The sequence below is a fragment of the Grampus griseus genome (genome assembly GCF_964374135.1).
Source record: "Grampus griseus genome assembly, chromosome: 1".
NCBI classification, from domain to species: domain Eukaryota; kingdom Metazoa; phylum Chordata; class Mammalia; order Artiodactyla; family Delphinidae; genus Grampus; species Grampus griseus.
In genome coordinates, this window is record NC_139017.1 from 115340680 (window position 1) to 115353956 (window position 13277).

The 13277-nt window shown below is 39.6% G+C and overlaps 1 protein-coding gene across 1 annotated transcript in view; it reads right to left on the reverse strand.

Moving 5' to 3' along the window:
* Nucleotides 1–484: 484 nt before the first annotated feature.
* GIPC2 (GIPC PDZ domain containing family member 2) overlaps nt 485–13277 on the reverse strand; it is a gene marked incomplete at its 5' end in the record, with an annotated part of 87393 nt that continues 74600 nt past the window's right edge. The window contains one exon of the mRNA XM_082652806.1: nt 485–897. Coding sequence (XP_082508932.1) covers nt 758–897 — 140 coding nt within the window. The 3' untranslated portion in view covers nt 485–757. The remainder of the gene's footprint in view (nt 898–13277) is intronic.

Sequence of the window (13277 nt, forward strand, 5' to 3'; positions counted from 1 at the left end):
AGGTATGGATGGAAAAGAAATAGTGTTGTAAGAACTGCTAAAAAAAGAAAAATCAAATATAAGTGGTTTCTACTGTATCTGCCTCTTTTTCACCTTCTTCTACATGTGCAAATACATACACAACACAATAGATTTCAACAAGTTTAAGAAGCAAGGAAGCAATTACAAAGAAGCAAAAAATAAAAGTCAATCAATCCTTGTTTCACAAAGAGAGTAAGTAAGCCATAGACATCAACAGGCTATAGGAATCTTCCTCTCCTTATTCAGTGGATTTAAAAAAAAATGTTTCTAGACCTCTAGTAGGCATAATGCGTATTTCATGTCCTGAACATATCCTGTTCAAGCTAGTATAACAAAATGAAGATGCTATGAGGCAAATTATACTCCAATCCTCGTTTTCACTGCATTAAGATTTTGCAAAAGAACTACAAAGAGATTGCAATCAACTACTTATACGTAGAAAACAAAACATGGCTGTCAATGGGGACCAAAATAACCTATCTAGAAATACTCTCTAAAACTAACTTTAAAAAGCTTTTAAATGAGTATTAAATTTGATCACATTTTAGGAAATTTATCTTAAGCATACTACATACGCAACTGCATTAAAAAGTGCCCAGAAATCAAAATTATATTTCAAAAGAATGTATTCATACACATAAAACAAGCCAGAGTCCATAACAGTGTCTAAAAGCAGATTTTAACTTTTTTTTTTTTTTCATTCCTCCAGAGACGATCATTCACATCCTAATCATCCTCATTTGGCATCACCAATGACTCCCCAAACATCAAAGACAAACTCATCTGGGAACGCAAAGTCTCCAAGGGTTTCATCAAGTGCCACAGCAAATTCATCCGGATTACCTTTGTCCTTTCCAGCTTCAAACATTGTAGTAGCTATCAAAAATAATTTTTAAAGATTAATTAGCATCAGAAGACTGAGAAAAATGACACCAAGGCAAAATACTTTCTAAAAGTAACATGCATAAGTCTATTCCCATAGATATTCTAGAAGGAGATGCATGTCTATGTGCACCAAAATCCATGGGCAATAGGTTCATAGGCAGTATTATTCACAACAGCCCCAACCCAGGAAGACCCCAGGTATCTATCAGTAGGAAACTAAATAAACATAGTATAATCATACAATGAACTTATACACAGCAATGAAAGTGAAAAAACCACAGCTAATATACCAGAACATTCTCAAATCTCCGAAATGTGACATTAAGCAAAAGAAGCCGGACACAAAGGAATCATACTATATTATTCCATTTACATAAAGATAAAAAAAACTGGCAAAACAAATTTATGGCTAAGTTGGGAAAGTGGTTACTTTTGGAGAGGAGGGAACAGGCAATAATTGGGAGAAAGCATAAAGAGGGCTTTTGAGTACTGGCAGAGTTTTATTTCTTGACATGAGTGGCGGTTAAATAAGTGTTCACATTGTGAGAATTTTGTGTAGTATACTTATAACTTGTTCATTTTTCTGTATGCATGTGTATTTAGCATTAAAGAGTTTAAATAATAAAAGTCATTCATTCATTCAAAAAACTTTTTAATAAAAGGAACATGCATAGATACATACTTCTAGTACAAATTAAAATAAGTTACTCTCTATCATTACACATCAAGGTAGCAAAGATGTTTCAAACAATCTGTCTTTGGCACCCTGGTTTGCATCTTCTACCCCTGTCTTCTCCTCCATCTTGGAGCTCATCACGTGGGAGCCTCTGGTGTCCCTATGGGGGAGCAAGGGCTCCTGTGGCTAAGCCTGACGGGAGACCCAGAGTACATCTGCTCCCCACCCCCCATAGTCACTAGCTTTCTCCGTCCCCTCTTCCACTCCCCACCCCCAACTATAAAAAAGACAAAGGATAACAGTTTGCAACGGGGCAATCAAGCTAGGGAGAAGGGGAGGAAATCTGTCTCCTCGTGGAATCAAGGAAACTTTTTTTGAGCCCCTTTCCAGTTTGGGATAGAAAGCAAAGATGGTGCCCTTGTTCTGTTTTTCTAATAAGTTGCCTGGATCCCATATTTTATGTCTGGGGAACCAGCATCTTCAGGAGTACACATTCCCCTGGGACTTGTCCCTCCTGGCTGGGAGCTCATAAGGTTCAGCTGGGTTTTTTCTCAGCCCCCTATAAGCACTAGCTACCAGGAAGAGACAGTGTGGATGTGATGTGGGACTTGGGTGAAAAAAACCCAGGTAAAACGGAAACACCAAAGCCCAGCCTCTTTTTTCCCTCCCAAGTTAAGGTTAAACAAATCAAAGGTTGTATGACTTCTCTGAATGAGCCAAGAGGTCTGGTCTTTCCAGCTAAAATCCACTAGGGCTCTGGAGAGCATTTAAGAACTGTTCCTCACCTCGAACAGCTTAGTACTAACACAGGTAGGCTAAGGGGAAGGCAGGAGATGTGGCCAATAGAAGGGCACCACAATCAGAGCAGAAGTGGGATGTGGATGGGGTGACCTGGGGCAGGAGTCAAAGCCCTAGTTAAGGTGAGGAGGGCTTCCACATAGCTGGACAGGTTGGTGTAGGGTGGAGAGCCCAGGTGTGGTAAGGAGGGCATGGGGTGGGGGAGAAGAGGACAGCAGGCACACTGATGAGAGATTGGTTACATACAAGGGCATGCATCACATACATGTATATACACTGAATAATGGGAACCACGGTTTGTCACTGTCAGAGAAAGATAAATTGGAAAAGGGAGAAAACTAGAATGATTGCTGCTAAATTAGAATTGTAGAGATCAGTGAAATATTTTTTTTTTCAAAAGAGAGATTAAAAACTATAGAGGTAAAGACATGAACACAGGGCTTCCGTGGTGGCACAGTGGTTAAGAATCCACCTGCCAATGCAGGGGACACAGGTTCAAGCCCTGGTCCAGGAAGATCCCACATGCTGCGGAGCAACTGAGCCTGTGCACCACAACTACTAAGCCTGCGTACTGAGCTGCAACTACTGAAGCCCATGAGCCTAGAGCCCGTGCTCCACAACAAGAGAAGCCACCGCAATGAGAAGCCTGCACACCACAATGAGGAGTAGCCCCCACTCGTCACAACTAGAGAAAGCCCGCATACAGCAACGAAGACCCAACGCAGCCAAAAATAAATAATAAAATAATAAAATAAAATAAAATAAAAAGACATGAATACACACATTCCTCAATCCACTGTGGGGACCTGGGAGCAGTGACACCCCAATAGCAATGAGCACACAAAACACCCAGATCTTGTTTCCCAAATATCATTTTCCACTAAAAAGAATCAGAGTTCCTCAGAGAAATGGCTGATTCCAGGGCTGGAGGAGGAAAAGTACAATATGAACTAAGAATAACTTCTGCCAGAAAGTAAGAAAGTCTCAAAAAAAAAAGGTAGGAACATGTGAAAAGACATAGAAGTCAGAGTGGAATAATGCCCACTGACCGAATGAGGGACAATTTGAGCATCAGAATAAGTAGTGATGGTCATAGATTATAATCCTATTGAACAAAACAGCAAACCATGAATCCATAATGAAATGATTGGTTGACTGACAAATAGATGGATGAAAGGTTGGTTGGTTGATTCATGAGGAACAGGATATTTACATAGCCTCAAAATATCTCCTCACCAAATACTTATTATGAAGAGAATAACTTGACAGTGGAGAAGCTTAGTAAATATCACCTAAACAAGTCATCAAGATAAACAATATCATAAACAGAACAAATCAAAATCCCGCGCCTCCAGATAAGATGTAATGAAAAGAACACAGCACCACATTTGTGATATCTCTGCCAGAGGTGTAACCTGAATGTTATTATGGAAAAATAATCCAAAAATGAGGAACATTCTGCAAAATAACTGGTTTGTTCCCTCCAAAAGTGTCAAGGTCATGAAAATCAGGAGTGGAAATGCTCCAAACTGACACAAGTAAAAGTAACACATGATTTTGAACATGCTCTTTTGCTGCAATGGATATTAAGGCACTTGGTGAAACAAAAAACAGGATATGATTAGATGTTAGTAATGTATCAATGTTGATTTCATGATTTGGACAGTTATATCAGGGTTACACAAGAGAATACCTTTGTTTATAGGGAATACGCACTAAAGTATTTGGGGGCAATTGTATATCATTAATTTATTCTCAAATGGTTCAAGAGAAAAAAATTTTGTACTGTATAACTTTTCTCTAAGTTAGAGATTGCCTAAAAAATATATTTTAAGCAGTAAAAAGTGAGGAAAATTGAATCTCCTCATTATCATCTCCCTGTCTCTCACGTTGCCCCAGGCTTCAGCCATGACCCAAAAGCTCCTCAATTTACCATTAACCTAGAAGCAAACTTCAAAAGGGAGGAAGGTCCAGCTGCAGCTGGACCTTCTTCTCCAGCCCAAGGGCCTGTCAAGTTTACTAAAACTTTTATATATATATATGTGTATATATATATATATATATATATATATATATATATTTTAGTGATATGCCAAGGCTGGCCAGGATATAGTGAAGCAAACACTCAAATATACTGGTGTCGACTTTGTAAATTTGGCTTTTGAAAAACAATTTGGCAACAAGTACCAATCTTGAAAAATGTTCACATCCTTTGATCTACTAATATTTCCACTTCTGTGAATCTATACATTTTTTCTCCCAGCTTTATTAAGATAAAATTGATATATATCACTGCATAGGTTTAAGGTACACAGCATAATGATTTGGCTTATATATATATCATGAAATGATTACCACAATAAGTTTAGTGAACAACCAGCATCTCACATAGACACCAAAAGATATTTTTTTTCCTTGTAATGAGCTCTTCAAATTTACTCTCTTAACTTTCATATACACCATACAGCAGTGTTAGCTAGAGTCATCATGTGTACATTACATCCCTAGTACTTATTTATCTTATAACTGAAAGTTTGTATCTTTTGACCACCCTAATCCAATTCCCCTCCCTCTCACCCCCTACTTCTGGTAACCACAAATCTGATCTTTTTCTATGAGTTTGGTTTTTTGGTGTTCTGTTCTTAGATTCCACATGTAAGTGAGATCATACTGTATTTGTCTTTCTCAGACTTATTTCACTTAGCATAATGCCCTCAAGTCTCATCCATGTTGTCACAAATGGCAGGATTTCCTTTTTATGGCTGAATAATATTCCACTGTATATATATCTCAACTTCTGTATTCATTCATCTGCCAGTAGATACTTAGGTTATTTCCTAAGTCTATTTTCTTAGGCTATTGCGAATATGCTGCTATGAACACAGGGGTGCAGATATCTCTTCAACATAGTGTCTTCTTTCCTTCACACAAGAGAATCTACACTTTTTTTTTTAAATCTTAAAAACAGAAAAGAATTTAGAAGAACATTTTTATTTTTAAAAAACCTAAGATGTAGGAACTTTTTTTTTATTTAATAAGATACAGGATCATTAAGTGACCTCTAGTATGATGAAATATATTAGATGAAATATTTGATGAAATATTTTGAAGTAATTTTAAACAATGTTTATAACTTTGTAATAACTTGAGAAAATCTTTTTAATATTTACTGAAAAGGCAGTACATAAATTTTATATTACAATCACACTATGTTTTTTACAAAAATCTCTACATAGGATGGATAAAGGGAGAAGTGTATGTTAAAGCAATTATAATCAAATATTAACGGTAGAATCTAGGTAACAGGTATGAAGTACTAAAAAGTCTTTCAACCGTACTATATGTTTGAAAATCACCATAATAAAATATTAGGGAGAGAAACTTCTACACAGACAATGAAAGAAAAAAATTATTTTTTAAGGAGATGTTGGGGGTAGGAGTTTATTAATTAATTTATTTATTTTTGCTGTGTTGGGTCTCGTTTCTGTGCGAGGGCTTTCTCTAGTTGTGGCAAGCGGGGGCCACTCTTCATCGCAGTGCACGGGCCTCTCACTCTCGCGGTCTCTGTTGTTGCGGAGCACAGGCTCCAGACGCTCAGGCTCAGTAGTTGTGGCTCACGGGCCTAGTTGCTCCGCGGCATGTGGGATCCTCCCAGACCAGAGCTCGAACCCGTGTCCCCTGCATTAGCAGGCAGATTCTCAACCACTGCGCCACCAGGGAAGCCCGAAAGAAAATTTTAAATACAGTAGGTACATTCAAATTGGAGAGAAAGTTTTTGTTTTGTTTTTTTTAGCTAGGGCCTGTTCAATGCAGTAAAACTATGGCTGACTTACAACTCTGTGCCCTCATGGGTACCAGCTATATTTTGGAAATTATTTCCTAAGCCACTGAGAAACACTGTAATGCTCTAATGTCTATAAGTAATGCTTCTCTTTCAACAGCCATAGTATCATAGTCAAGAAAGGAGGAAAGCGGCCCTAAAAGCGCATTTCCACAGTGAGATAAGAAACCAAGTGTTCAGGAAATGGGACTCTACTGATGTTCTGTGTCCCTCCTCTCCTTAGGTAGGCTTGCCTTGGAGGTCTTAGCCACAAGCCCAGCTTAACCATGGCTGCTGCAGAGAAGTCCCAAACCTTCACTTCCATCCCTGACTTCTCTCACAAGTTCCAAATACCCCTTTCTGAATAAGGGGTGCACAAGTCTCCTAGCTTGTATTCTGTTAGCATCTCAACCAGCATGTCCAGAAACCAAACATCATGTCCCCTTCCGAAAAAACCACTACTCCCCTTCCCGTTGCCACCACTGTCATCAGTAGTACAATCACTGTCCCTGTTACTTTCTCTTCTTGCCTGTGTACCAAACACTGCCTCCCCTTGATTCTACCCCTGCAACCTCTCCAGCCTTGATTTCACTCGCACTGCCACCATGCTATTTCCTTAATCTCCAAGTGTAGTCAGCGAACCATCTCCCATAGGTACATTAGATTTCTCTTCCTAAAGCACAGCTCTGATCCTATTAGGTAATAAGACAAAAGGACCAGGAAGCTCCTTTCCACCTCTGAGACTGTCTGTGTCACTTGCATATATGAAAATATTCCTTTGATCTCCAACGCATATCTTAAAAACTCTAAACCCTGTCTGTCATTCTGATCCGAAGTACCCCTCGTTCCCACATGGCTTACTCCTGCACTAACGTTGTACCCTTAGAAATCTGACAACTCAAAAAGCCGTCTGTCCTCCTTCCTACCTTTGCCCAGGATAGCCTGCTCCTAATCACCAGCTCCACCATCAAAATCCTTTCTCGGGCTTCCCTGGTGGCGCAGTGGTTGAGAGTCCGCCTGCCGATGCAGGGGACATGGGTTCGTGCCCCGGTCTGGGAAGATCCCACATGCCGCGGAGCGGCTAGGCCTGTGAGCCATGGCCGCTGAGCCTGCGCGTCCGGAGCCTGTGCTCCGCAACGGGAGAGGCCACAACAGTGAGAGGCCCATGTACTATAAAAATAAATAAATAAATAAATAAATCCTTTCTCTCCTTCAAGGCTCCTTCCTCCATGAAATCCTGTGTCCCCAACTGGAAGTGACATCTGCATTCCCTAAAGCCTTCTACCAGTGCTCTTCATACTTGAGTATGCAAACATATTGGCTGAGATCTCGGCAAAGTGCAGATTCCGGTCCAGTAGCTCTGCAGCAAAGCCTGAGAATCTGCATTTCCAACAACCCCCAGGTAATGCCAGTCCCCAGACCACACTCTGAGGCATAAGGCCTTACGGTGCACATTTAACATTGTTCTGTGTTGTCATTATTTTCATCTACATATTGCCTCTATCAGAGAATAAACTCCCAACAGATCTTGAATAGCTTACTCAGTCTTTTATGCCCAGGGAAAACTAGTTCAGTGTCTTATGTACAGTAAATGCTGGTAGCTGGGTAGGTCCAGAAAGAGTCCTTGTAATTACACTTAAATAATTTTTGTACCCGCACAGTTAGCATGCACTCAAGAAAGTGAAGCCCAGAACTCTGATCCTGTAGCCAGGATGTGAAAGAAGAGCAGCCAAAACTTTTGCAAAAGTAGGACTCAAGTTCAGAAGTTTGCTTAGACTCCAATTCTAAATAGTTCTCATAGGGCCTACAGACAGCATTTATTGAGACAGTTACCTAAAGATCATACTGACATGAGGGTGATATTTCTTCTTTGAGGAAGAAATAAGATGCACACAAATAAAAGATATGAGAAAACCTACAGACAATTCAGAAGCAGAAATTAACAGTGCAGATGACTGATGCTCTTAAATGCTGGAGGAAACGGTGACCAGGATCAGATGTTCACTAATGGACACTGAATCAAACAACCTCCCTCCATCCCTCCCTCCCTCCCTCCCTCCCTCTCCCTCTCTCTCCCTCTCTCTCCCTCCCTCCCTCTCTCTCTCCCTCTCTCTCTCTCTCTCTCTCTCTCTCTCTCTCTATCTCTCTCTCTCTCTCTCTCACACACACACACACACACACACACATTGGCTGAAAGAAACAACTTGGTGCATGTTTTTTGGCACCTCAGGAAGTCAGCAGTACTGGCTAGCACCCTGAGCCCAGGAACAATATATCCTGGACCTGGCCGACTCTGACTCGCAATCTCTGGTTTGGGTTCCTTAGTCACAAATTGAGAAAAATGATGGCTTAAGATGCCCAGACAATAACCTTACAGTCCAAACTATATAATCTCACTCATGCTGGCACAGCAGAGAAGAAAACCTCCAATACACTAAACACAGCCCCAGAACTGCTCAGACCTCCTATATGTTTCTACCTCTACTACACCACTACCATTATTACTGGCAATAATTGTTAGTAATCATTGCTAAGAATGATAATAGCTATACCTATTATTTATGATGTGATAGAAACTTTATATATATTTAATTTAATGCCTTGCCAACCCAGTAAGGTTGTTTTTTATCATACCCTTTTACAAAGATACAGAAATTATGATTCAAAGTTAAATAATTTGCCCAAGGGCTAAAGCTTCAAAAATGATATTAGGACTCCATACTCCCTGTGAATTCACTATTTTTGTGCCTCTTAACAGACATTCGATCAATAAACATTTACCAAGGATTTACTCTGGGAGAGGCACTGTGGTAGGAGCTGAGATTAAAAACTGAGTAAGTTATCTCCCTTCAAGGAAACACGGGTCTTGTAGAAGCAACAAAAGTACCAATTAGGCAGCTTCATAGTTATGCTGGAAATACTGTATGTAATACAGTGCTCCAGAGATCTTTCCAAAATCCATAACTTGCTTATGTATTTTAAAAGAAATTAAGAATGGAGCATGCTCTGAACATGTTATGAATTGCTAACTCATAAAGTATAAACATAGATTTTAAATATTTTTTACAGGAGAAATAAATGGTATTATTGTATCCGTTTTGGTGAAAGATTGAACCTCTGATTTAAGACAAAAGCAAAAGAGGGCTTCTCTGGTGGCTCAGTGGTTAAGAATCCACCTGTCAATGCAGGGGACACGGGTTCAAGCCCTGGTCCAGGAAGATCCCACATGCCACACAGCAACTAAGCCCGTGCGCCACAACTACTAAGCCTGCGCTCTAGAGCCCACGAGCCACAACTACTGAGCCCACGTGCCACAGCTACTGAAACCTGTGCGCTCAGAGCCCGTGCTCCGCAACAAGAGAAGCCACGGCAATGAGAAGCCTGCAGACCGCAAGGAAGAGTAGCCCCTGCTCATCGCAACTAGAGAAAGCCTGTGCGCAGCAACAAAGACCCAACGCAGCCAAAAATAAGTAAATAAATAAATTTATGAAAAAAAAGAGAAAAGCAAAAGAAACTTTAGCAAAATGAAATACTTTTTAAAAAGTTTTATTACATTAACATAGTGACAGCTACTAAAATGCTTTTAATATGTTAACTATAATAGATCTGCAGTATGCCGCAATAATATTCAGCACCTGAATACAACCTGGCAAAAAATATTCCACTAAAATGTAGAATTGTTACACCACATATAGCAGCTAAGTGCTGACATCTAGTGGCCATACTGAGAATATCTTTATATTATTACCACTACTAAACAACTTTCACATCATTATTAATGAAAAACTTATATTGGTGATACAGGTCAATCTGTATTTTCCACTAAGTTTTTAAATACTTAAACATAACTTTTAGCTATAAGGTACTACTGAAGGTGAAAAATCTTGGTATCAAAGACCCAGAATTAAATCTCAGTCCTTGTTAGCTGACTGGGCAAGTTACCAAACATCTCTGAATCTGCTTGTCTCAAATCTATAAAATGGCACATAGCAGGGTTTAGATAAAGGTTAGTGACCACCATTGTTAATTTAACCATTAAATCTGTAACTGTACCTCTTTCTACGTAAAGTCTTTAACACCTACTTTCCCTAAGACTTTTCATAAATGTCGACCCATTTCAAGCAACTCACACATTAGTCAAACATCAAAAAATACAGGCAATACAGAATGTTTAAGAAAAATCTATTTCCAAAATTTCATTGGCTTTATCTGAGAAGGATGACTTTCACTGTTTTGAATTCAGTGAAAAAAGAAATCATCCTAGGAAAAATGTAATAACCTCTAAATAACATTATCATATACATTTAAAAGACCTATAAAAGATTTTACAGGAAAACTCTACTGAGAAACTATCATTCAAATTTCCTTTCCACATATTTCTGGATCTTTTTTTTTAAGGATTTTCATTTCTACTTTTAAAATGATAAACTTCATTAGCAATAACATTAATTTTTTAACATCTTTATTGGAGTATAATTGCTTTACAATGTTGTGTTAGTTTCTGCTGTATAACAAAGTGAATCAGCTATATGTATATATATCCCCATATCCCCTCCCTCTTGCGTCTCTCTCCCTCCCACCCTCCCTATCCCACCCCTCTAGGTGGTCACAAAGCTCCGAGATTATCTCCCTGTGCTATGTGGCTGCTTCCCACTAGCTATCAATTTTACATTTGGTAGTGTATATGTCAATGCTACTATCTCTCTCTGTCCCAGCTTACCCTTCCCCCGCCCCATGCCCTCAGGTCCATTCTCTATGTCTGCGTCTTTATTACTGTCCTGCCCCTAGGTTCTTCAGAACCTTTTTCTTTTTTTTCTTTTTTTTTTTTTTTTTGCGGTACGCAGGCCTCTCACTGTTGTGGCCTCTCCCATTGCAGAGCACAGGCTCCGGACGCGCAGGCTCAGCGGCCATGGCTCATGGGCGCAGCCGCTCCGCGGCATGTGGGATCCTCCCAGACCGGGGCACGAACCCGTGTCCCCTGCATCGGCAGGTGGACTCTCAACCACTGCGCCACCAGGGAAGCCCCCCTTTTTCTTTTTTTTTAGATTTCATATATATGTTTTAGCATATAGTATTTTCTCTTTCTGGCTTAACTTCACTCTGTATGACAGACTCTAGGTCCATCCACCTCACTACAAATAACTCAATTTCATTTCTTTTTATGGCTGAGTAATATTCCATTGTATATATGTGCCACATCTTCTTTATCCATTCAACTATTGATGAACACTTAGGTTGCCTCCATGTACGACCTATTCTAAATAGTGCTGCAATGAACACTGTGGTACATGACTCTTTTTGAATTATGGTTTTCTCAGGGTATATGCCCAGTAGTGGGATTGCTGGGTCATACAGTAGTTATATTTTTAGTTTTTTAAGGAATCGCCATACTGTTCTCCATAGTGACTGTATCAATTTACATTCCCACCAACAGTGCAAGAGGGTTCTCTTTTCTCCACACCCTCTCCAGCAGTTATTGTTTGTAGATTTTTTAATGATGATCATTCTGACTGGTGTGAGGTGATACCTCAATTGTAGTTTTGATTTGCATTTCTCTAATGATTAGTGATGTTGATCATCCTTTCATGTGTTTGTTGGCAATCTGTATATCTTCTTTGGAGAAATGTCTATTTACGTCTTCTGCCCATTTTCGGATTGGTTTATTTGTTTTTTTGATATTGAGCCGCATGAAATGCTTGTATATTTTGGAGATTAATCCTTTGTCAGTTGCTTCATTTGCAAGTATTTACTCCCATTCTGAGGGTTGTTTTTTCATCTTGCTTATGGTTTCCTTTGCTGTGCAAAAGCCTTTAAGTTTCATTAGATCCCATTTGTTTATTTCTGTTTTAATTTCCATTTCTCTAGGAGGTGGGTCAAAAAGGATCTTGCTGTGACTTATGTCATAGAGCATTCTGCTTACGTTTTCCTAAGAGTTTTATAGTGTCTGGCCTTACATTTAGGTCTTTAATCCATTTTCTGTTTATTTTTGTGTATGGTGTTAGGGAGGGTTCTAATCTCACTTTTTTTTTTTTTTTTTTTTTTTTTTTTTTTTGCGGTACGCAGGCCTCTCGCTGTTGCGGCCTCTCCCGTTGCGGAGCACAGGCTCCAGACACGCAGGCTCCGGACGCACAGGCTCAGCGGCCATGACTCACGGGCCCAGCCGCTCCACGGCATGTGGGATCTTCCCAGACCGGGGCACGAACCCGTATCCCCTGCATTGGCAGGTGGACTTCCAACCACTGCACCACCAGGGAAGCCCTAATCTCATTCTTTTACATGTACCTGTCCAGTTTTCCCAGCACCACTTAAGAGGCTGTCTTTTCTCCATTGTGTATTCTTGCCTCCTTTATCAAAAATAAGGTGACCATATGTGGGTGGGTTTCTCTCTGGGCTTTCTATCCTATTCCATTGATCTATATTTCTGTTTCTGTGCAAGTACCATACTGTCTTGATTACTGTAGCTTTGTAGTATAGTCTGAAGTCCAGAAGCCTGATTCCTCCAGCTCCGTTTTTCTTTCTCAAGATTGCTTTGGCTATTTGGGGTCTTTTGTGTTTCCATACAAATTGTGAAATTTTTTGTTCTAGTTCTGTGAAAAATGCCACTGGTCATTTGATAGGGATTGCATTGAGTCTCTAGACTGCTTTGAGTAGTAGAGTCATTTCCACAATGTTGATTCTTCCAATCCAAGAACACGGTATATCACTCCATCTGTTTGTATCATCTTTAATTTCTTTCATCAGTGTCTTATAGTTTTCTGCATACTGTTCTTTTGTCTCCTTAGGTAGGTTTATTGCTAGGTATTTTGCTCTTTTTGTCGCAATGGCAAATGGGAGTGTTTTCTTAATTTCTCTTTCAGATTTTTCATCATTAGTGTATAGGAATGCATAAGATTTCTGTGCATTAATTGTGTATCCTACTACTTTACCAAATTCATTGATTAGCTCTAGTAGTTTTCTGGTAGCGTCTTTAGGATTCTCTATGTATAGTATCATGTCATCTTCAAACACTGACAGCTTTAATTCTTTTGCGATTTGAATTCCTTTTATTTCTTTTTCTTCTCTGATTGCTGTGGCTAA